At 36.9% G+C, this 24,142-nt stretch overlaps 2 protein-coding genes across 6 annotated transcripts in view; one reads left to right on the top strand and one right to left on the bottom strand.

Annotated features, from left to right (window-relative positions):
- The first annotated feature begins 5,489 nt into the window (after nt 1-5,489).
- On the top strand, nt 5,490-20,146 carry LOC107830928 (K(+) efflux antiporter 6). Of its 4 annotated transcripts, none has more exons than XM_075227965.1 (20): nt 5,494-5,882; nt 6,743-6,786; nt 8,149-8,216; nt 8,333-8,411; nt 8,554-8,615; nt 8,734-8,809; nt 8,962-9,036; nt 9,497-9,568; nt 9,707-9,790; nt 9,959-10,027; nt 10,885-10,962; nt 11,145-11,233; nt 11,945-12,041; nt 12,139-12,192; nt 12,355-12,450; nt 16,464-16,652; nt 17,288-17,365; nt 17,898-17,942; nt 19,358-19,447; nt 19,731-20,146. In XM_075227965.1, the coding sequence occupies exons 1-20, from the start codon at nt 5,654-5,656 to the stop codon at nt 19,758-19,760; spliced, it is 1,704 nt and encodes a 567-aa protein (XP_075084066.1). In that variant the 5' UTR covers nt 5,494-5,653; the 3' UTR covers nt 19,761-20,146. The 4 variants fall into 4 exon arrangements, with proteins under 4 accessions (XP_075084067.1, XP_075084066.1, XP_075084065.1 ...); XM_075227964.1 differs by having other exon boundaries at nt 19,578-20,146; XM_075227966.1 differs by lacking the exon at nt 9,707-9,790 and having other exon boundaries at nt 5,490-5,882; nt 19,578-20,146.
- Nucleotides 20,147-21,903: 1,757 nt separating this feature from the next.
- The window catches only part of LOC107830926 (protein NDL1), a 4,475-nt gene continuing 2,236 nt past the window's right edge, over nt 21,904-24,142 (bottom strand). For both annotated transcript variants that reach the window (XM_016658616.2, XM_016658617.2), the window contains exons 3-11: nt 24,066-24,142; nt 23,835-23,923; nt 23,580-23,640; nt 23,408-23,494; nt 23,248-23,325; nt 23,090-23,146; nt 22,916-22,971; nt 22,682-22,817; nt 21,904-22,418 (exon numbers count right to left, since the gene is read on the bottom strand). The exon at nt 24,066-24,142 is cut by the window's right edge and continues 21 nt beyond it. In XM_016658616.2, the coding sequence (XP_016514102.2) occupies nt 22,200-22,418; nt 22,682-22,817; nt 22,916-22,971; nt 23,090-23,146; nt 23,248-23,325; nt 23,408-23,494; nt 23,580-23,640; nt 23,835-23,923; nt 24,066-24,142 (860 nt within the window). In that variant the 3' untranslated portion in view covers nt 21,904-22,199. The remainder of the gene's footprint in view (nt 22,419-22,681; nt 22,818-22,915; nt 22,972-23,089; nt 23,147-23,247; nt 23,326-23,407; nt 23,495-23,579; nt 23,641-23,834; nt 23,924-24,065) is intronic.

Genomic DNA, 24,142 nt, shown 5'->3' with positions numbered 1-24,142 from the left:
CCGCTCGGACTGACCATCAGTCTACGAGTGAAAAGCTACGTTAAACACCACCTATGTACCCAACTCCTACTATACTGCTTTCTAGAAGTGAGATGTAACTAAGTGCCACGGTCTGAAATGATAGAAATAGGCAACCCATGCAACTGAACTAGCTCCTAGATGTAAATCTGAGCTAACTTCTCCGAAGTATAAATAGTCAATACCAGTATAAAGTATGCAAAATTGGTCAACATGTCCACAATGACCCAAATAACATCAAACTTCCTCAAGGTACGTGGTAAGCCTACCATAAAGTCCATAGTGATATGCTCTCACTTGCACTCCGATATAACCATCTTCTGAATCAAACCAGCCGATTTCTGATGTTCATGCTTAACTTGCTGGCAATTCAAACACCGTGAAACATGTCCAACAATGTCCTTCTTCATTCTCCGCCACCAATTATGTTACTTCAAATCATGATATATCTTCGTAGCACCTTGATGAATAGAATACCACGAACTGTGAGCTTTCTTAAGTATCAACTCCCTCAAACTATCAACATTAGTAACACAAAGCCAACCCTGGAGTGGCATAGCACCATCATCTCTAATAACCATCTTCTTAGCACCACCTCGCTACACCGTGTCTTTAAGTGCTAACAAATAGGGATCATCATACTAGAGAGCCTTAATGTGCTTAAACAAGAACGACTGTGAAACAATATAAGTAAGAACTCTACTAGGCTAAGAAATATCCAATCTCACAAGTCTATTGGCGAAGGACTGAACATCCATAGCTAATGGCCTCTCCTCAGCTGGAATGAATGCCGAACTACCCATACTCTCTGTCTTTCCGCTCCAAGCATCTGCTACCACATTCTCCTTATCCGGATGATACAAGATAGTAATATCAAAATCCTTAACCCAACATAAGCTAGTAGGTAACAAATTGGGTGTTTGGGAAGCTATATGGTGAAGAATTATGTTAGAAGATATATACAAGGAAGGAGGAGGAGAATGTTGTTTCCCCAATTCATTTTTTGAAAAATCGGACTTTTGATCGGAGATATGGTATTTTACCTGAAAATATGAGGTTTTCCGGCCAAGAGCTTTAATTTTTGGTCTTAATTTTGCTTCTCACGTGCCTCAAGAAAATTTAATGCATTCTCTATGCCACATCAGCAAATAAAGAGGTAATAATTCCACTTTAAAGGAGTCTGGGGGCCATAGGACTAGCAAACTTGAAGTGCGTAGCTGAAAAAAGTGGACAAGTTAAGGGGGTAATTATGTATTATCCCTAATTATTTACTCAAAAATTTATTTTAATAATATGATATTATTTTACAAAATAATGTACTACAACTCGACATACACGTGGCCGAGAAACTAATAAATTTTAAAAGTAATATAAATATGTAAAAACCTCTAATCATTTCAACATTATAAACTATTTTTTTATCTAGAAAAGAAAAAGAAGAAATACTATGCTATTGGTACATTTACGAGAATTTGACCAAAATCATCCCTCTTGTTTCACCCCAACTTTCACTACATCCTTGTAATATTTCACTTAACCTAAAACATCCTTTAAGTTTCCCAAAAGATGACCAAAAATATCCCTCTGTTAAATTTCCATCCATCTTTAACAGATTCTAATATTTTCACGTAACTTTTTCGTTTTCCCAAAAGGGAGAGCCTCCAACTTCAGCGAGCTCTTCATTCTTAACAAAAGTGTGTTGCATCTTTTTTCGTCTTTGATTTTCTTCGATCTCTTTCTCGTGAAATCAATTACAAAATTATTTTTTCTCTAATTTGCTATTTCTATATCATTTTCCTGTTTCAGATTTTCGATTACTGATCAATCAAAACTTCTCATTTCTTTTTCCTACAGTTTTTTCTTTTGCAGAATGTGAATCTTTTGAATTGATTTCAGCGCATTTTTCCTGTATTTGGGTAGAGAATTGCATGCAAAAACTAAAAAATATGTAGATTTTGGTCTGCGAAAACTTAATAATGTGCAGTTTTGGTGTGTAAAAATTGGAAAATGTATGCAGAAATTAATAGAAGTTCAGATTTTGGTGTGCAGAAATTAAAAAATATGTGCAGAATGCAATATATTGTTGTGCAGAAACTGAAATGTAAGTGCAGAATCAAGAAAAAAATAGTGCAGTGTGCAGAAACTGTAATTTAAGTGTAGAATCTGAAATGTAAGTGCGTAATCTAGATAATTATAGTGCAGGAATTGAAATGTATGCAGAAACTAAAAAATATGCACATAATGCAGAAAAAGTACAGATTGCAATAAATTATGGTGCAGAAACTGAAAATTAAGTACAAAATGGAGAAAACTAATTACAGAAATACCAAATGCCAAAAGTTGAAACTTGTAAATGATTAAAGTCTGAAAATTTCATAATTGAGTCATACGGAATGAACTTAATTCGCTTAGAAGTCATCACATTACAAAATGAACTTGCGTCATTCCAAAATAAATCCAGTCATTACAAAATGAACAAAATGGAAACGACTGTCACATCTACGATGCTATGTAATTTGGCACATTCATGCTACTAGCCTCTTCTAACCTGAAAGGGGAATAAGAGGACCTTAAGATAGATGAATTTCATTACAATGAAGTAAGACAAACATTATTGATATATGCATCTCACCGGAAGTTTGTCACGAAAAGGGGCGGATTCTTGCATCCAATTTGTTGTGTTCTCAACCATAATAGAGTCCAAAAATGAAGTGTAGTTTGTTTGTTCTGGTTCAACAACATTATATAAAGAGCAAGTTCTTTTGTTATGGCCAGGTCTACCACACTTGCTACAATCAACTGCTTTTTGTTTTCTTTTTATCCTAGTCCTCGAGGCTCCAAGCTCATCCACTTCTTTCTTTCTTTCTTAATCTCTGTTTCTTTCCTTTCTTCTTTTTTCAAATAAAAAGGTGGCAATAGTTTAGGATTAGATAATTTAGGCCATAAATCTTTCCCATTCATAGGGAATATGGTTGTATATGCTTTCATGTATGTCTCAACCTTGTAGCAGTCGTGAACATAGTCTACAATCTCATCTTTTTTATTCATATAGCACAAATAGCATGTTTGCAAGGTATCTCTGATAATTTCCATTTTCTACAGCTACATATCTTGTTATACAAGTCCATAGTATAAGTGCCAATATCAGTAGACCCTAGGATCTCATAATTCCATGAGTCGACTTTTCGAGGAATATAACCAGAAGCTCCCTTCATGTTTCTATACAATTTCTTTTTTATAGTTGGACAAATATCACCCAAAGTCTATTTTTCAGCTTTATCCCTGTTGGTTGCAATCCTAGCCATGAGTATATGTCTTATGGTCTCCAAAAGTTTAATAATTAATTTTTCTCTAGCATCAAGAATCAAACTATTGAAGACCTCACACACATTGTTTAACAGCATGTCATACTTAGAAAGTGGTGAGAAGTGAGATCTGGACCATTCACTAGGTAACTTAGTAGAAAGCCATTCGTGCGCTTTTTTATTCAATTCAAGTATCTTCAACATACATACATTAAACGCTTCAACAGTTGTTGCTCTAGCCGCTTCCCAAAAAGCATCTTTTAACGTATGACCAGGGAACCCAGCCTTTTTTAAATTATTGTGCAAGTGCTGCGCACAAAACTCGTGAGAAACATTTGGTAACACTTCCTCAAAAGCTTCAAGAAGGCCTTTTTGCTTATCTGACATGAATGTCTAGAGATATTGCTCTTCTATTTCAATATCAATCATCAAATAGTTCAAAAACCATTGCCATGTATCCTTGCACTCCTTTTTCACAATGGCATAGGCTATAAGAAAGATATTGTTATTGCCATCCAAACCAACATCAGCAAGCAACTGTACTCCATACATAGAATCTTTCAACTAACAACCATCAACACCAACAATCTTCCTACGACCTGCCTTAAAGCCCTCTTTACATGCTGCAAAACAAATGTATAATCTTTGGAATCTAGACGGATTGTTAGGGGTCTCATTTGGTGTTAACTCTATGTAAATTGATGTTCCAGGATTAGATCGCACGATCTCATTAATATAATTCTACGACATGCTAAATTAGTCATTTAAGTTACCATCAATCAAAGAAATAACTTTCTTTTTAGCTTTTCTTGCTTAACATAAAGATACGTCTACTCCCAGCGCTCTACTGACTTCATCTCTGAATTTTGATGTCTTCCAATCTCTGCTTGATTGGATTCTGTCCATATATTTCTTTGCAATCCAACTGGAAGTAACATTCTTATTCTTGACATTCCAACAAAAACATGTATGCTCGGAGTTGTAAGTCTTAATCTGAAAATTTGTATCCCTGTGTATTTTTGAATCTAGAATTACCCACTTACAAGAGGGACGATGCTTACATCTTCCCCATGCTCTTTCTGAATCATCCTTAATCTACTCGATCGTCCTTCCTCTTTTAGCCTCATGAGTAGTTACAACTTTTTTAAACTCTTTTTTATTTTAAAATACTTGTCCTAATGCTAACTTAGGATTAGAGCCATCAGTCTTCGGATTATGCTTTGAAAAGTTAAAATCTTCATTAGATGCATCGCTATCACTATTCAAGCTTTTTGTGTCACTAGAAACAACATAATCTGAGCCGCCATCTTCGTTTTGCATATGCTTTTGCAACTCTTTGCTAATAAACTCTCCACTATCATCATTTGTTCTCGTATTTCCGTTGGCATTGACATAAAATGTTTCAGCAGAAGGATCAACATATCTTCAAACTCTCCATAATCGGACTCATTATCAGAATCACTATATACTGCTTGACTCTCGAACATTGAATCTGCCAATAAAGTAATTTTTATTATATAATAATAAAAGAAGCTAATTTTTTAATGTGAAACATAAGGTTCTTTCTTAAAAGTGGTCCCCTACTATTTTAACATATAATTTTTTTTATGCCTTTACCTGTAGATTCATTTGTTCACAACCTACTGTATATTATAATAAGGTATTATGCCTTTACCTTTACCTTTAGATTCATTTTAGAGGAAGAATATAAGAAGTAATGTCTATAACTAAAACAAACCAAGAAAAACTAAAATGAGATTAGACTTACTGTTTGGAACCCGGGTTAGGAGTGTATTATAGGTACAACAATGAGATTGTCAAATTTACACTGAAAGGTAGAAGCTTCACCCAAGAAGAAGTTATTCAACTATTAGAAACCCTATATCAAGTTTTTTAAATGTGTCTTTTTGTTCCGTCAAAAGGAGGAAGGAGGGAAAATTTTGTGAGAAAAGGGTGGGGGGAAGAGAAGTCATGTGAGAATACAAGATTCGTCAAATATAAACGGTAAATTTAACGGAGGGATGTTTTTGGTCTAACTTTTGGAAAACTTAAAGGATGCTTTAGGTTAAGTAAATATAAGCATGTAGGGAAAGTTGAGGTAAAACAAAAAAACAAAAACAAAAGGGGAGGACTATTTTGGTCAAATTCTCGTACGTTAACTCCCCCACTCAACCCCTACCCGCATCCCTTTCTCTCATTGCCCGTTTGGGGAAAGCGACCTCAACGTCGGTTGGCTAACTTCCCCCAACAGGGGTGCACTCTGCGCGCCCTTAATTTCTCTCTCTAAAACCCTCTAACACATTTTCCCTCTCTAACCCTCTAACACCGCAATGCCAATGCGAAGAGGGCTCTACCTTCTCCTCCTCCTGTCCTCCTCCTTTTCTTCTGCTGATCCGATACCTGGTGGAGATTCAGAAAATGGCGTCGTCGTCGTCGGTGTCAATGTTGCTGCTGAATTGAATGCGTCTGCCGTTGCGAGATCTGAGGAAGGTAGTTTCGCCAACATGATCGATCGAGCTCTGGAAAAAGAGTTCAATGAGACCGAAGAGCAGCCCGGTGGTTAGTCACATCTACCATTTGATTTTCTTCTAGGTTTTGTCTTTGCTGAATTACATTCTTCCAATCATGGGTAAGTTGCAACACTGGGTACATTCAGAAGTGGATTCAGGATTTGAACTTTATGTATTGGGATTCTAGGACAGCAAGCTCGAGTGCTTGTAACTGGGTTCAGAATTTAACATTTGTACATATTTAGTGGTTTTGTTAAGACACGGGATTGGGCCAAAGCTATTTAGTAAAGCACAACGTGGGGCTTAAATTGCACGTCTAAGTGGCTAAGTTCTATAAGTTTGTCAGAGTTACAGTTTTTCGCTATTAATTCTTTTTAAGAAGCAGTTTTAATATAATTACTTACTTGCGTGACAATTTTGTGCTTCTAAAGGCTATTTTTCACACACATGGGGCAATATAATTGTGTTTCTAGATTTGGTTGGTTGTTCTTGGAGATGTTTTTAGAAACTTGAGGTATTTACTGTTTATGTTTGATGCATAAGATTCTGTTTTGATTTTGTGAAATGGTCTTTAATAACTTCAGAACCCCAACTTGCCCCTAAATCTCAGGAGTCAACGTGGTTCGATACCACTTCTCTCCGATAACTCGAACCCCCAACCTCAAAGATGGAGGGGGAGTGCCCGTACACTAGGGTATCTCTTGCTTGTTAGAACATAGAACCCCTAATTTGCTTTGAAATGGAAATTATTTAGTATCTAAATGAAATGGACTTGAATAGAGCTGAATGGATAGAGGATTAATATATTATTGATATAGCTGATTGATTGATTTGTCTATTATAAGCTCACATATGTGTCTTTCTCTTTGCTGTCCGTCTATCTCATACTATTATTGTTTCTTGTTTCAGCAATAGATCACGGGAGCTTCAACAATAGCGTCTCGGAGCAGGAGGTTTGCGCGACGTTCCTTTAAGTTATTGTCTTAAGAAGATAGTAAGAATAATTGGTTGCCATATGTTAGTAAATGATATTGATTTGAACTTCTCATGGAGTCATGCTTTATCTGAAATTAATTGCAATGATCTTTAGGTTATTTACTCCTATGAGTAGCTGGATGGATTGGAGTTTGTTGGACTGATGTTGATCCGTGACATGTTGATATCTTGTTTAATGGGTTTAATATGTATTTATTTGCTAGATTCTTTGTAGTTTTAGTTTAGCTCTAAAGGGGAAGTATGTGAAGATGTTTTGATGTTAAAATTGTGGGCAAAGATTTATTTTATATGTTTGCTTTCATTTTGTAAAATATATATCTAATAGTTGTGTCTTAATTATGGAACCTTCCTTTATTTTACGTAGCCTAAAATTCTATTTAAGGAACCATCTTGAATGTATTTACTCATAGTTTCAAATTAATTCTCTCTCCTCTCTCCTTTTCGCGCTTGGCATCATAGTTGCTAGCTGTAGATAGATAACTCTGTTTGGGTAGTTGTTTGACCAGAAAACTTTTTGACCATTGTCCAAGCCGTGGTGAGCTTGTTATCTCGACATTCGTGCTCCATCTAATAGTCAAATCATATCTAGAGTTTGGTCTTGACAAGAAAAAATGATCATCAATACCATGTCCAGATACACACAACAATGCGCGGTCACGTTGTTAGAAGTTCCTTAGCCAGGCCCAACACACGCATCGCCACGTTTCTTTTGCATTTTCCATGGAAAATGGGAATACCTACTTGTACAGATGGTTAAAATTTGGGAGGTTTAATACATTGATTCCGTACTTTGTAACGATAATACCAGCTTGATGATAAATCAATGAATTACTTTGCTTTTTTAAAAAGAAACATAAAACCAGTGAAACAAGGACAGTCAGTGGTTAATTTTCAGCCACATAAGAGGCCACAACAGTGGAAGTTGTCAATGAGTCCTCCCTAGGACTTCTCGACATTCTGGCTCCGTCTTTTCTGTCCCTTTTGTCACATTCTGATCATACATTAGTCATCATTAATTTTGGAAGGATTTCGCTATAAGTTGCTTTAGTAAAATGGCTAATTAAGTTACAAAAGAATTCTCCAAAGTAGTCATAGTATGTCATTTTGAGGTATTGCCAAAAACATTTTTTTAGAGTATTGCAGTTTTTCCTAGTTCATTAGTCAATCGTTTGCTTATCTTACTGTTGAACTTGCAATTTAGAAAAGCAATACAAGAGAGAATCTTATTATGCTTTTTTAAGTTTGATTTTTTTGATTATGGCCTATTTCCAAGTACTGTGGAACATATATATGCATTTCTGAAGCATGTCAATTCTCAGGCAGTTCTGGAAACCGTTGCTAGGGTTGGTAGGGTCAAGTTTAAGAAGAACGAGACAAATGAGGAAAAGTATGTCATGCTATCTTAAGATTCATTACAGGCTATGCTACTTCTTTAAAGGTCTCCCTGTTGTCACAAGATGGAAAGACTCAATGCTGTTGGTATTCTTTTGAGTTTTGTACTAGGTCATTCCAGTTGCAGAGTGTTTTCAACCTGGATAATGACAATGGAGCAGAAGATACGCCTACATTGATAGATCGAAAGGTACTTCTTACATCTTCAAAAGTTCTTTTGGAGAGGATCACCTCTGTGCTCTGCTAGTAAGATGATTATGGATTCTTGAAAACACGATTTACTAACTGGTCCCCCCCCCCCCCCCCCCCCAAAAAAAAAAAAAAAAAAACAGGATAATGTTTTTATCATGTCTAATCCGAAGTCAAAGTTTCCAGTGCTGCAGCTAGATTTAAGGTTAGCTTACTCCATCTTTGCCACATCCTGGTTATTGTAAAACTTAATAACTAATAGAAAGACAAATTTATCAGTGTAGTTTGTTAATCGATCTGATTTTATGTAACTCCATTCGCAGATTGATATCTGATCTGGTTGTTGTCATTGTTTCTGCAACTTGTGGTGGCATTGCCTTCGCTTGTGCTGGACAACCGGTCTGATAACTTCTCCTTTTGCTTGTTCTGATGATAACTGCAATTGCTCCTTTCTATGTCTTCTGCATATGGTCTGTTTGGCTTGCGGATTATGTTTATTTGACTTCTTTTATGAATCTTGCTTTATAGCATATGCTACTAATGTCTTGCAGGTTATCACTGGATATTTGCTGGCAGGATCAATTATTGGACCTGGTGGTTTTAACATTATCAGTGAAATGGTGCAGGTATGTTGATTTCATGTCTTTTTCAATTAAGTAACTCAATCAATCATTCAATTAATCAATTAACTCGTTCCCACGTTATCTTCAATCAAGTAACTAAGAAAATAAAAATTCATGTGGCGTACAGAAATTTCTCTCTTGAATTTATTTGACTTATTCATGTTTATGCATGCTGTTTTGCTTTTGCGGTTTGTGTTCCATTAAGTGTTAAAGAATCATTTTGTACATTTGAGAGTATTGAGATGTGTAGAAGTTATACATTCTGTTCTGCTTCATACTATTAGCACTTTCCAGCAGTTTAAAGTGTTTTTGGGGTTTCAATGCTTTATGGCTTATATCAACTGTGTTTGTCGTTTGACGGTCATGTAATCTTGTGGTGTTAATGGTATTGCTACTATTTTCTAGTATTCTTTCAGTCTTTTTAAATTTATGTTTCCTGATTTCCTTTGGTACAATTTTGCAGGTTGAAACAGTTGCTCAATTTGGTGTTATCTTTCTTCTTTTTGCGTTGGGCTTAGAGTTTTCCACTGCAAAGGTTGGCTTTTGGTTATTAAAATGAAAACATTTTGTCGTTTTATCTTATAAATTGAAAGAGGATGTGCAATTTAACTTGTAATTGCAGCTTGTATCTTATAAATTGAAAGAGGATGTGCAATTTAACTTGTAATTGCAGCTTCGCATTGTTCGTGCTGTTGCAGTGTTAGGAGGGTCACTTCAGATAATTCTCTTCATGTGTTTGTGTGGAATAACAGCCTCGGTGTGCAACTTTTATCATCACCTATTTCGGAGCTATTGTTATGACTAGTTCAATTTTAGTTATCTGCAGTCGGGAAAAGCTTTTATCTAAATATTTGAGGCTCCAACTATGCAAATTTGAGCTCTTTGATATCACCTTATCTTAACCGTGATTTGTTGATACTTGCAGTTATGCGGTGGGAAAGCATCTGAGGGTGTTTTTGTGGGTGTCTTCTTGTCAATGTCTTCAACAGCAGTGGCAAGTCCCTGTGAATTTTAACTTTATCTTTCCAATTGAATTTATTGGACCGCCAAGTATTTTGTCATGGACTCTTATAGCATCTTTTGCACGAGGGGCGAGGATTGGGAATATTCCAAATAATTTAAGTTCACACAAGGTGTACTTTAGGAGAGAAAAATGGGATAGTTTACCAGTAATAATATAATTTACTATGGTATAATCTTAGGGGAGAAGTAGGGAAATGTCGCTGTGAATGCACGGATCACCTTCTATATTTGGTTTCATTAGTTTCAACCCTATATCAGTTGTTTCTACAAAATGTTAGGAGCTCGGTTGGGTGTTGGAAGACTGGAATTAATCATCAATTTTTAGAGAAATGTATTGACTGAATAATCTTAAAAACAAGTGTATTACAGAAAATTGTGGAAGAGGATTTACTTTAATTTTTTTACAATCACAAGAAAGATGATAAAAGCTTACCATTTCTTCGTGCATCCTGTTTTGTGCTTAACTTGCTGCTAAAGATGTCATTTCAAATGTTGTTTAGGAATTCCTTTTTACCATTTAGACAAGCAATGTTTCTTGGATATTCTCTAAGACCTTAGGCTATCTCAATCCTCTATGGATTTCTTTCTCCCAACATATTTGCAGCCTAAAATTGCTAGTAACTGGATAGATATAACGGGAAGAGTGCGAAAGGAATGAATGGGCAGCCCATATAAGCAGATTCTGTATTCGGGAAGTCATACCATCTTGAATCTTGAATCCACTCGTTCAGTGTTACTGATGAAAATATTGAATTAGATACATTGTGCTGCACCTGGTAAAATCATATTTAACATACTGAAGAAATAATACATCTTGCTAAATTGCAGGTGTTGAAATTTTTGATGGAAAGAAATAGTGTTAACACTCTCTATGGGCAAGTCACAGTTGGAACCCTTATTCTGCAGGTGTTTTAGCTTCCCATCTTTGTTTTTAGTGATATTGCTATTACTAAAAGATTTATGGTGCGTATTCTTTCACATGGATGGGCTATTAGTTGATCTAACAATTTTCAATGCTTATTATTTTGCTAGTTCTTTTTCATTGAGAATACTTCCCTTATTGAACTTTTGAGATGTTTTGCTGACAGGATTGTACAGTCGGTTTGCTATTTGCGCTGCTTCCTATTCTGGGTGGTACTTCTGGTGTTTTTCAAGGAATGGCTTCCATGGCAAAAGTGTAAGCAACAGTGGTTGAAAAAGTTCTAAAATTGGAATGCAAGCTCAAATCACTGTGATACATTTATGCTATTAAATGCATAATGAAATCGTTGAATGTCCATAATATATTGCTCTAATGTAGTCTTCTGTGTTGCTAATGATTTATCATACATAATCGGTGGGTATGTAGCCTCTCTATCTTCACTAGGTAGGGTAAATCTGCGTACATACTACCCTCCCTAGACCGCACATGTGGGAATATACTGGGTTTGTTGTTGTTGTAATCGGTGGGTATGGCGATTATGGTGCCAAGTAAAAGAATTCTCAAGTTATTGTTGTTAGCTTTATTTAATTTCTCATATTTTTTAAGCATAATTTTGGACAAGTGTTGGTCAACTACTGTCCTGCATCAGGTTGAATTGTGTGACCAAATGAAAGTCAGCTGATAGAGTCATTTCACCTTGGTTTGGACCTGATATTCTCATGCAGCTTTTTTTCTGAACTTGTCAGCCTAAGGCCATTAGCATTTTTGTGTGGGTGCCCAAGGTGTGCGTGTCATACAAAGAGAAACAACCTGAATATTCTTGGGCGCATTTCATTTTGTTGTACATACAATCTGAATCTTAATTTGATTCTCCTCTCAAATTTAAATTTTCCGACTCTAGTAAATTTATTGAACGTTTTAGAAGTCTGTCATGCCCTTAATTTGCTACTTTTCGTTGGATTACAGATTGGTGATTTTGTTGATGTTCTTGACCATTTTGTCGATACTATGCCGCAGTTGCGTTCCTTGGTTTCTTAGATTGATGATAGGCCTATCATCACAGGTGAGTTTGCATCTGCTTGAATAATGCATAATTTTACTGTAATTTTTGTTTCCTCGGGTGACTATGAACATTTGATTTACTGGGAATTATTCTGCAGACTAATGAATTGTACCAACTTGCATCCGTGGCTTTCTGCTTGCTTGTTGCTGGGGTTTGTCTCCCTTTACCATCCTGAGCAGCATATCTGTGCAATCTGACTATCTTTTTTCCTTTAACTGTTCATCCTGATAGTTTTTCAGTTAATCACTTCTCAATCATATGACAATGAGCACATATAACCTACTGGATAAAATGGGTTGTTGCATCTTGTCAGTGTAGCGATAAGCTGGGTTTAAGTCTTGAACTGGGTTCTTTTGCTGCTGGAGTGATGATATCAACTACTGATCTGGCTCAGCATACTCTTGAACAGGTACAATCTTTTGTACATTTCATATGCACACTGCATTTAGCCTTAATTTTGTTGTTTGCCAGGAGTCCTTTTCAGTTGGATGGCTTGTATGTCAGTGTATAAAGAAGTGTGAGATTTAGAGAACCTGTAGTTTCTAAAGAACTCCTAGCTTGCCTTAGAAGTCAATTCTTGGTATAGAACGAGCCCGAATAGAAGCTAGATATAGATGATTATATAACTGATCCCTACTACTTTGGTATTGGAGATGTAGTTGCTTGATTTAATGGTTGTTGTTTGCCATGCTCTCGTCCCTAGCTACATATATCTGGCTTTGGAGTATGCTCAAGTAGGCAACAAACTGAGGGACGTTTTGTATTCAAGGTTTAAGATCCTCAATTGACACTTAGCTGTATCACATTATTAAACTTCATCTAAATGGATTCAAAAAATTCAGATTTCATGATAATCCTGGTAGTTCAATCATCAATGCCACCAAACTTTAAATTTGTCAACTTCTTGATAGCTTCAACCTAGAAACTGAAAACTTTCCTGTGAAATATAAAACTTTAAAATGGGTGTTAATTTTTTTAAATTCTCAAAAAAATATAAAATCTTTAAAATTGAATTTCAGAGTCCTCTTCGTAATGTAAAGACATTTAAGTTACAAACATCATTTGTTCAAAACTATTGGACAACTTAGGCCATCACATGGTCATCATCTGAATTTGAAGAGCTTGAGCTCGAGCTTCAATGAGCATCACTTTTTTATGCTCTCATGTTGTCCAGCTGTTGAAGCAATCTTCCCGTGGCCAGTGGTCTAAAAGGAATTTTTGGGGTGCGCTTTGGGGCGCATCCAGGTGCAAGGTGCATTAAGATCCGCTTGGGGCGGAGATGAGAGGCGTATGTCTCGCAACACATAGGCTGTGAGGCATATGCTTTGGGTGAACATTGAGCCTCAGACTATGCGTCACCCGGAAGTTTTGTACAAATAAATCTTCAAACTGCCTAAAATAGATGTATGCAACTGGGTGAAGAAGATGAAAAGACAAAGATGAGAACCTACTGTCACCTTCTCCTTCTTTTGCTTCACTTAGTTTTCTTCTTCTTCTGCTTGCCGTAATTGACTTGGTAGACTTGGAAGCCATTGACGGTGTAGATCTGGAGTTAACGGAGAGGGGAGCGCGAGGTTAGCAATTTTTACAATATGGTAAGAGATGCGGCGGAACTAGGGCTAGATCAAAAAGTAATTTCGATTGATAAAATCTATCCATTAATTTATGGGCCTTCTTTGGTCGTGGGCTCTCTAATGGCTGAAGATTATTTATGTTTCGTAGTACTTAATGTAAACAAAATGAGATAGCAATAATTAAAAACTGAGGGGAAATGATTCACTTATAAAGAGTTTTTCATGTATTGTTAAATTAATTGTAACTTTTTTAAAAAAAAAAAAATATAACTTTCTACAATTTTGAGCCCCCCCCCCCCCTCTCTATATATAAATTTTTGCTTTGTTTAATTTAATTTCAATTTTAAAAATGTTTAAAATATAAAATTCGTGGGACTTAAATCCCTTTAAGGCTTATGCTTCTCTCCGTGACAAGTATCTCGCTGTCGGTACCTGTGACCATGCCCGTGAAAAATACTTGGTGACAAATTGAAAGATAGCCTACTTCTTTTTGAAATTGTAGAGGATCTTTCTTGGAAGTTTGGCAGTTAGGAGGATTTCTGAGAGCCATAATGCTAGGCTTTTGACTGATGCCCTGCTGGCCAGTATGCTTTAACCGCTTAGACCAGAATAATGTTTGTTTAAAATATAAAATTCGTGGGGGACTTAAGTCCCCTCAAGGCTTATGCTTCTTTCCATGACAAGTAAAACACCTTTTCTCATCGCTCCTGCTGTCGGTACCTGTGACCATGCCCGTGAATAATACACGGTGACAAATTGAAAGATACCCGACTTCTTTTTGAAATTGTAGAGGATCTTTCTTGGAAGTTTGGCAGTTAGGAGGATTTCTGAGAGCCATAATGCTAGGCTTTTGACTGATGCCCTACTGGCCAGTATGCTTTAACCGTTTAGACCAGAATAATGTTTGTTTAAAATATAAAATTCGTGGGGACTTAAGTCCCCTCAAGGCTTATGCTTCTCTCCATGACAAGTAAAACACCTTTTCTCATCGCTCCTGCTGTCGGTACCTGTGACCATGCTCGTGAATAATACTTGGTGACAAATTGAAAGATACCCGACTTCTTTTTGAAATTGTAGAGGATCTTCTTTGTAAGTTTGGCAGTTAGGAGGAATTCTGAGAGCCATAATGTAAGGCTTTTGAGTGATGCTCTACTGGCCAGTATGCTTTAACTGCTTAGATTAAAATAATGTGGTAAAATATAAAATTTATGGGACTCAAGTCCCTTAAGGCTTATGCTTCTCTCCATGACAAGTAAAACATCTTGTCTCATCGCTCCTGCTGCCGATACCTGTGCCTGTGCCCGTGAACAATACTTGGTGACAAATTGAAAGATACCCAACTTCTTTTTGACATATGGAGGATCTTTCTTGGATGTTCGGTAGTTAGGAGGAATTCTGAGAGCCCTAATGTTAGGTTTTTGACTGATGTCCTACTGGCCAGTATGCTTTAACTGTTTCTACCAAAATAAATTTCTCCATTTCTTGTTGGGTCGTCCAAAATAATGTCTGTTTGCTTGAAACAGGAACCTCCATCTATTCCTGGAAAGAAAAAATTTACCCGCCATCAGATGATCGCCATCTAACGCTAAAAAATATTGTTTAAGCCTTTCTTTTAAAGGCAATGGTGAGCCGTAAGTTGACTTCCAGTCGGGCACAGTACGTTGTTAGGCTTGGGAAAACTGGAAATCTCTCAGGAAGTCTAGCTTTTTCTGTGTTAATACTATATCTACTTATCTAGTAAGATTCCTAAGGCTGTGATTGTGTTACTTTGGTTAAGTCTTATGATCAGATCTGATTATCGTCTCTGTTTGGTTGTTAGTCCTCTTTTTATTACCTATATCTTTTTCTGTGATCTGTCTCTGTTATTAAAGAGAGCTATATTGTTCTTCAATTAAGCCGGACTATCTTAACAGTAAGTAGTCCACTCAATCCTTGTGCATAATAATATTTGTATAGTAGATATTATTTTCAATTGTTTTGGACCACCTAGTTTCAGAACTATTTTTCTGATCGTACTTCCCTTGATTCTCTTAGTGCCTTCTAACCACTTCTTGTAATATTTGCAGTATCAAGTTTTAAACGTTTTCTTCATTTGAACCCACGAGACTGTTACTGCCTGCAAAACACCTTGACCCTCTTTCATTCAGATTCGGTCATTGGAAATTATACCTCTTTGTTAAGTCCCCAGAGATCAGGACTTTTCCCCCCTAGCTCTTGCCGATAACCATATTCTTTGTCCGTCCAGTTCCAACTTCCTACAATGGACCCACTCTACCGGAAAAAAATATGGCCAAGGATTGGACACCCTTCCTTTTTATTTAATTATCTTTTCTCTACCTCAACTCACTTGTTCCATCATTATTTTTTTTGTCCCTGACATTTCTATTTTTTTACGCATAATTTGAGATTACGTAGGATGGCATGAGATAACAGTCGTATAATTTTGAGAATTCCTTCCTAGTTTTGATTGGGGACAAGAGGAAGTTGAGTGGGACAGTGGGTGAGTCATCATCTTTTGTCTTGAACCCTGAATCCTCAGCATTCACCTTAAAATTGAGCGAATTATTGCTGCAACAGTTTTTGCAAAAGTTCTGATGTGCTGAACTTTTTTGGTCGTAAGCCTTAACTTCCTTTTTTTTTTTTTTTAATTTTTATAATGGGGAAGGGGAGATTACAAGGTGGGGAATCGAACCCTCACCAACAAGGTGAAAGTTAGGTAGCCAACCAACTGAGTTACTAAGATCCCCGTAAGCCTTAACTAGTTCTTAGCTTTTTTTTAGATTGGTTAGTGTCATTTCCACAACGTATCATTGGTCTTGGCTCTTAGTTGTGTTTTCATTTGTTGCAGGTTGAACCAATCCGGAACTTCTTTGCTGCCCTTTTTCTATCCAGCATTGGCATGCTTATCCATGTTCATTTTCTCTGGAATCATATCGATATTTTACTGGCAGCTGTTATATTGGTCGTCATTATCAAAACTATTGTGGTTGCCGCAGTAGTCAAGGGTTTCGGTTACACCAATAAAGCTGCACTTCTTGTAAGTAGTCCAAACTGTTTGACCAGAAAGGTTGCTCTAGTGGTAGAGATCCCTTCACCTCCAACCATGAGGTCGGGGGTTAGAGTCACTAAGGGGAAAAAGTGGAGAATACCACTGTGGCCCCTGAGCAGGAGGGTTCTGGTGGGTAGGGTTCCCAAATCAAAAAAGTACTCCAAACTGTTTTATGTCCTACAGTGTTATCAAAGGCGAAAAGCGCAAAAAAGCTCTCAGATCCATTGGGGCTTTAAGCTCAAAGCGCAAATATAGCGTGGGAGAAAAAAAATGCAAATATGTATATGTAGGCCAAGAATAATTATAAGCATGAATAACAAATATGTGGACGATGAAATTGAAAAAAAAATTACGATAAAGTGAAATTTCAATTTTTTCGTGTCGCCTCTTCAGGATTATGCTCATTGGCAAGGAAAAGTATGCCTTAAAGTCTTGATGGCGACATTGAAGTGCCCGCTAAGTGAGGCAAAACACTCAACATGTTTTGAGCCTCGCTTCAGGGCTTCAATGCGCTTTAAGTGCGCCTTTGACAACACTGATGTCCTAAATAAAGCAGTTGGTTAAACTCTGTATTTGTACCTCTACCTTTGCATCACGAAGTCTTTTTTGAATGGTATGTCCAGGTTGGAATGTCTCTGGCTCAAATAGGGGAGTTTGCATTTGTTCTTCTCAGTCGCGCTTCAAATGTTCATCTAATTGAGGTAGTGGTTCAGTTAAGTACTTTGCCAGCAGAACTAGAAAATATGTTCTTATATTTGTTTGATAATATGATGTCGTGCTACTTTAAGTAGCACTTGGGAGGAATTTCTGTTTATAAGACTGGAATTGCAAATGATTTTATAAATTTGAGGAAAACTCTCTTGTTTCTAATTTCCTTTTGGTGCACCCATGAGGTCCCTATTTGTATAGAAGACTGGCTGTCTTTTGTAGAGAACCGTATTTTGGTGTAGATTCTCTACCTTTTGATATACGAGTATTATATGGGTTTTCCTCTTTTACCCAATCGAATGAATCGTAATCTCGCTACTTCCCCTTTCTGTCCTCCACAAATTTACTTACCTTATCAAAAGAGGAACATCTGTTTGCACTGTCGTGAAATAAAAAATTGATCAAGTAAAAAAATACTCGTAATGCTATGCTTGTGTTGCCACTCCTTTATGTAATTTCAATCTGGGTTGATGTTAAGGATTGATGACCTTGTGATGAAGTAATGAAATTTGGTCGCTGCTGCAGGGTAAAGTGTATATGCTGCTTCTGGGCACAACTGCACTTAGCCTGGTATGTAAAATATGTTGCTTTCTCCATTTTTAACACAAATAGGAGTGTGCCTTATGTCTCTCTTTTTTGACTTTTAAAGATTCTCATATCTGTTTTTGTTGTTGGCAATCATGTTAAATGGTTCTGCGCACTGCAGGCTCTGTACCCCCCCACCAATGGCGGAGCCAGGATTCCTAACAAGAGGATTCCAAAAAAAATGCAAAAATGCTATATATAGAAGCTTCTCTTGTGTTAAGGGGATTCAATAGTGTATATATATATACAAAAAATATTTGTTTTTACCCTACTTGCACAGTGTAATTTCCGGATAAAGGGGATTCAGTTGAACCCCCTTACCGGTTAGCCTTGACCAACTGCACCTTTAGAGTGTTTTGAGATTCATGGTGACAACTTCACTTAGTGCACCCTTAGGTTGTGAGCACAAGCCTAAAAAGGTGCTAATGGAAGGGCGTAGCATTAATCTGCCTCGATATATAACTCTCCTTTTGAATGCTTTATGTTTCAATGAGTAGCCTAATTCTATTGAAATTTCATGGCCCAGGCAGGTTTTCCTAGTATGCTTAATCTGCTAGTCATCAGGGTAGGGTTTCACATGGTTCAAGGTTTAGGGTTTAGGAATCCTTTTTTTGAGAAGGTAACGTATCTGTATATATATAAACAGGAACTACACAAAGCAGTGTCATCCTTCATAATTACAAACAGAAGTACAATCTGATTTCCTATCCCTAACTACCTCATAAGTAGTCTAAGGCTTCAAAAATGGACTCAGCTTCTTGTAAATACTCTTGTTTACACCAAAAATAAAAAAAAGCACTAAGCAGTTCGTCTTCAACTTTTGGATGGAACTGCTATTGTCTTCAAAACATCTTTGATTTCTCTCATTCCAAATTGTCCATCAGATGCAGACTGGGTCAATCTTCCATCGCTCCTTGTGTCCTGGCAGGTTACCATCTCTATTCCAGCATGGTAGGACTTCCTGGATTCTCCTTGGCATGATCCACCTAATTCCCCTCAAGTTAATGAACAACTTCCATAATTGATCTGTTATTCTACAATGTAAAAGAGATGACTGATTGTCTCTGCCTCAACACCACATAAAATAACATCTGGAACATAACTGGAATCCCCCCTTGATGAGATTATCTTGAGTTAATCTCATCAAGTTACTGTTGGTCATTTATGCCTGGTCCAGAATTTTATCAGGTAACCTCAAAATACCACCAATGAGCCTCTGCAAACTGTATTAATTATTTGGAGAAGACAAATTATCAGCATTACATGGCCCAATCTATTTTTTTTGGAATGTTCACTATAGTAATTATACTTAACTGTTATACTTTGTTTTAAAAAAACTGCTGGTATTTTGTGCTCAACACCGTTACAACACCATTACATGGCCCAATCCATTTCTGCAGGTTACAACACCGTTGCTTTTCAAGCTAACTCCTGCTGTTGTGCACCTTGGTGTTCTACTGAGATGGTTTTCCCCTGATATACCAAATGAGGTAGCTCTTCCTTTAAAAACTGCTGATTCTCTCTGTTTTATCAGCCTGTCTACACTTTTAATGGTTTTTCTCGGAATACTCGGGTTAGCTAAGAGTTTTGAGGTATCTTCAAAATGATTTTTCATCCCAGATTGGATCTAAAGGAGATATCATGCGTGCAGACAGTTCTAAGCGCATTACTGTGCTGATCCAAGGCCCTCATGATTCATGATAATAAATAGAAACATGAACCAGTAAAGCGATTCTCACACTTACCTGATGGCATTATTATGCTGGGGGACAGGTGCCCAAGAGTGCAAAGGCTGTTGACTGATTGGACAATTTATCATCATGAAGCTCCTTTTATGCGCCAATCGGATGGTTTTGTTTGATATATCGGAAACTGGTCGCCACATGCAGAGCGTGTATAGATCTATCTGTAAACAATATTCTGGCACTTGTTTCCTGGTATGGTGTTACTCCCCAATGGACTACTCTGTACAACCTCGTCATTTGTAATGCAATTGTTCATATTCTTTAATCTCTAGTTTGATTTTGTGGAATTGGTGTCTTAATCAGGTTTCTTAATATTTCAAGTTGATAAGTGTAAATAGCTGATATACATACTATTAGAGTGTTAGCAATGAAGTCATGCATTTTATTGTATACCACTGATCCTATGACCTCCATTTGTTTCACGAATTCATTGATTTTCTGCAAGTCCTTTTTTTTTTTTTTTGTGCATACTCTGTTTGCCAAAAAGATCTGTCAAGTCTTTGCATATTGAGGCTCTGTGAGTAATAGATTTGTGGCACTCTTTAGAACTACAAAACGACAAAATGGTGATGGAAAACTTTGCTGCCCGATTTGATTACTAAGTAGCAGGTGATAGTTGATCCGAAAGAGTTCATTAAATGTGGATGTCAAATCAAGTCAGGTCGAAGTAGATCAATGTGGTCCGGCCCTTTCTGGACTACCTTTTTCCGTTTGTACTGATTCCCCTACCCCCCCCCTCCCCTGGCACCAAAAGCTCTATAGATTCTTTTGTTGTCTTCCCCTTTGTCCTTCTTTATATATATATATATATATATATATATGGGGTAGGTATGCTGGGAGAATTCTGTTTGATAATGTCCCTATTTTTTCGAAGTCTGCACTTTATGACGAAGCTTCTAAAGGAAGAGGCAAACGGCTTAACTAAAGACCACAGGAAAGGGCTTGTGAGGGAGGGTTGTTGTGGTCGACTCTTCACAAAGGTTAGCATTTCTTGCTTCTCTATAACTTCTAGTAGCGTCAGCTATAACCACAGCTTTTTAGCAGGTGTGTCAGTTTCTTTATCACAGTCTCCTATGCATTTCTTTTGAAACCACGCAGTCGGGTAATAACATAAATTTCCCAAATCCGGCAAATTGGCTATCACAAATTCATTGATTTTTAAAGAATTTGGGTGACATCTTAAATAAAAATTCCATATATTTTCTCTTGCTTGATAGATTGACAATGTTGATCTTCTAGTTAATTCTGAATTTTCATGTTTTTCTTTGGACTAGGGAAACAATGCAATCTCTAACGATAATCATTAAGCTTATTTATTCAATACAGACACCAAACCAATACATGTATGGAGTGCAAGTAAAATTGTTCCGCTGGGCATGTTACCAAGGGACAATCTCCATCCCGTGTGAACTAGGAGCACATGCAAGTTTACGTAATCAAAAGATTGCTTTTGATTTATCAATCCATTAACTACTAGAAAATAATCAAGAGGATAGAGACTTAAGCCATGAATTCAACCCCTTGCAAAAAAGCAAGGTCTATCCAACACGGTTTGATCCTTCACTGGACCCCAATAGAGAGCTTAGTGCACAAACTGTTGCGCTTCCTGTTTGTAATAGATAGAGAGTGAATAATGATTGATCTTCCAAACTAATAGAGCGATTGAGTCCGGCTCAAGCGAGTGAAAGGCATGTTTTGGAAACTAATAAGAATTCCAACCATCTTTGGTTGCATAAATTGTGTGTATTGTGTTAGAAAAAATAATGCATCATGCGAAAATTAACAAAAACAAAAATAAGTATATTAAAAGAGGCATAATACTTTAATATGGTTTGATCAAGTAACTCACATATGAATGATCCAATAAAATAAAAGAGCATAAAAAAAACTCTCAAAATCTAAAAGATTACATTGTGGATGCTATTGTATTATTGTGCGAGAAGAAAAAATTCTCAATTTATGAAAGTGCAAAACTTCTCCTCAAAGAAAAGGATAAATATGGAAGACAAAATATTTTCTATCAAGAAAAGTAATTCAAATTATGATAGAAAATCAGAGCAAACTCTAACGACCGATTGCCAACGCAATTCCAGTGGCAGTCCACTATCAGTTCTATAAAGCCTAATAACAACTTCTGGTTTCACCCATCAAGTACCAGTTGTTTGTGCCCTTTATTTTTTTTAAAGTATAGGCGTCCATCATCAAAAAAATATTAATCACCAGCTCATTTGCTGTCTTATTAGTCATTCATCATGGTCATGGACAAGTATCTCTTTTTATGATGATTTACAAATACAACTCAGAATTGCAATATGTTTTATGACCCTTTCCTACCTACAATGAATGAATCACAATATCTCCCTCCCCTATGTCCATTAAAAGAATTTCACTTTCCTATCTACAACCCATATATCTAACCTTTTCACCCTTAAATATCCCCCAAAAACTAACCAGAAATGAAATACATTTTACATAGTTTACACAGAATCAAGTAGTATTATTTTTGTGCAATCTGAGTCTTGATAGGTTTCAGCTTTAAACCCATGCTTTCTGGAGAGAGAAGCTCAGGAGCAATGCAAGATGGAGTGAGAGGACTTCTAGGACTGCAACTGAACTGATTTGGTCTGTATAGTCCATACCCCATGAGGAAATACTCAATTGGTATTAACATAGCATGTGGCTGCTCTTCTGTCACCATTGATCCACACACTTGTACCTGCAATCACACTCTTTCCTTATTCCCTATATTTTTTGTGGTGCATTTACTTTACTCAAAGTGCCATACATACAACTCAAGCGAGATCCAAGAACTAATGCCAACTCGGACATCAGCATTTAGTTAGAGCATATAATTGATATACAGACAGTATCTAGCCTAACTAGCCAAATATCACTAAATTTTTTGGCCACACAAAGAATTCATAGCACATGACAATATACTGAAATGGTGTGTCATTAAACATAAAATTCGTGATATACCTCAACTAGGGCACTGAATCTTCGATCTAATTTAGCAGTCATGTGGAGAGCCTCCGAATGGAAAGGAGAATCATCCCCGACAAATATGAGGGTTCGACATTTTAGTGTTTTCAATCCATCCGTGATATCAGGTCTCCTGCTCATTCATAGAGTCAAGCTTAGAGAGGTAATTTTACAAGGATGTAAATTAAGAAATCAGTACAAATATTTAAGCAGTAATGTTTAGTTTGTTACCCGTCAATGGCTTGAAGAAAACGCCAAATATTCATGCTCTGCCTCTCATCTAGCAACTGAAAAGTTAAAGGACCAGAAAGAAGAAACATACAGAAGAGAAGATCCTTAAACAATATCCAGTGGAAGTATTAAATTGAACAATTCATCATGGACTACCACAGTGGAGGCACTTACCCTTCTGCATGCTTGAACTATATCTGATTCCGGAACATCTGGAGATCCACGAACTTCCTGATACAATTGAAATGACCTCCTTATTCAATCCAATCAGTAGAAAGAAAAACATACCACAATCTATGAGTGATCACACAAAGGGAATGCATGTAGGGTACCTTGCTGAAGTAGCGGTGCAGCAAGAACTCTTTCAGAACACCACACATCCCGTAGAAGTATAGTAAATTTGACATGACCTATATTAACAATAATCTCCAGTTTCATATAGTGGATTTTCTTCTCACAGCATAAAGGTAAACGGAAGATATGAAACAGTACCTTATTGTAAAACCATTCAGTCCAAGAAGGTGCTCTGCATAGAGGGGAAACAAGAATCAAACCAAGAACACGCTCCCTATGCTTTATCTGTGACATGTGAGTGTTGTTAGTAAAGTTTAAGCCATACCACTATTAAAAGCATCAGCATGACATTTTTGGAGAAGAGACCTACAGCAAATAAGCTGAGTATGTAAGCACCAGCAATTACTCCCATACACATCACTGCTCCAAGCCTAGAAACAACAAGAATCTCATCATTAGTAAGAAGTTCCCACGAAGGAGCTCCAAACAACTTAACAAAGATATCTAATAAGCCAAAAGGATCAGAGGAAGAAAGAAGTGTTAAGGATTTGGCAGACAAGCATGAGGAAAATATTTGTTTTTTATTTTGGGGGGTGGGGTGGGGTGGGGGGACTTAAGTGATTACCCAAAGTAGTTAAGAACCTCAACTATCTGATCTGTTAAATCATCCACAGATGGTATAGGATTCTCTGAACAAATTGCTGCAGCTCCCAACTGCAAGAACTCTTGTGGAATTCCGAGAAGAGAACTATGTAAGTAATGGGATTCAGATGAGTCGGCTCAAAGAGAGTTTGACAACAAATAGAAGAAAACCTAATGACTTGATGAAACAAAATAAGCTTGCCAGTTCACAGACCTCATGCCCAGGAGGACTAATGTGGTAAATGCAAAAATTGTGGAGCAGCAGAGAAGCTGCTTCCGGACAGAAGAACA

This window comes from Nicotiana tabacum, chromosome 13 (genome assembly GCF_000715075.1).
Source record: "Nicotiana tabacum cultivar K326 chromosome 13, ASM71507v2, whole genome shotgun sequence".
Lineage (NCBI taxonomy): Eukaryota > Viridiplantae > Streptophyta > Magnoliopsida > Solanales > Solanaceae > Nicotiana > Nicotiana tabacum.
The sequence above is the reverse complement of the archived record's forward strand: the minus strand, read 5'-3'. Positions and strand labels throughout refer to the sequence as shown.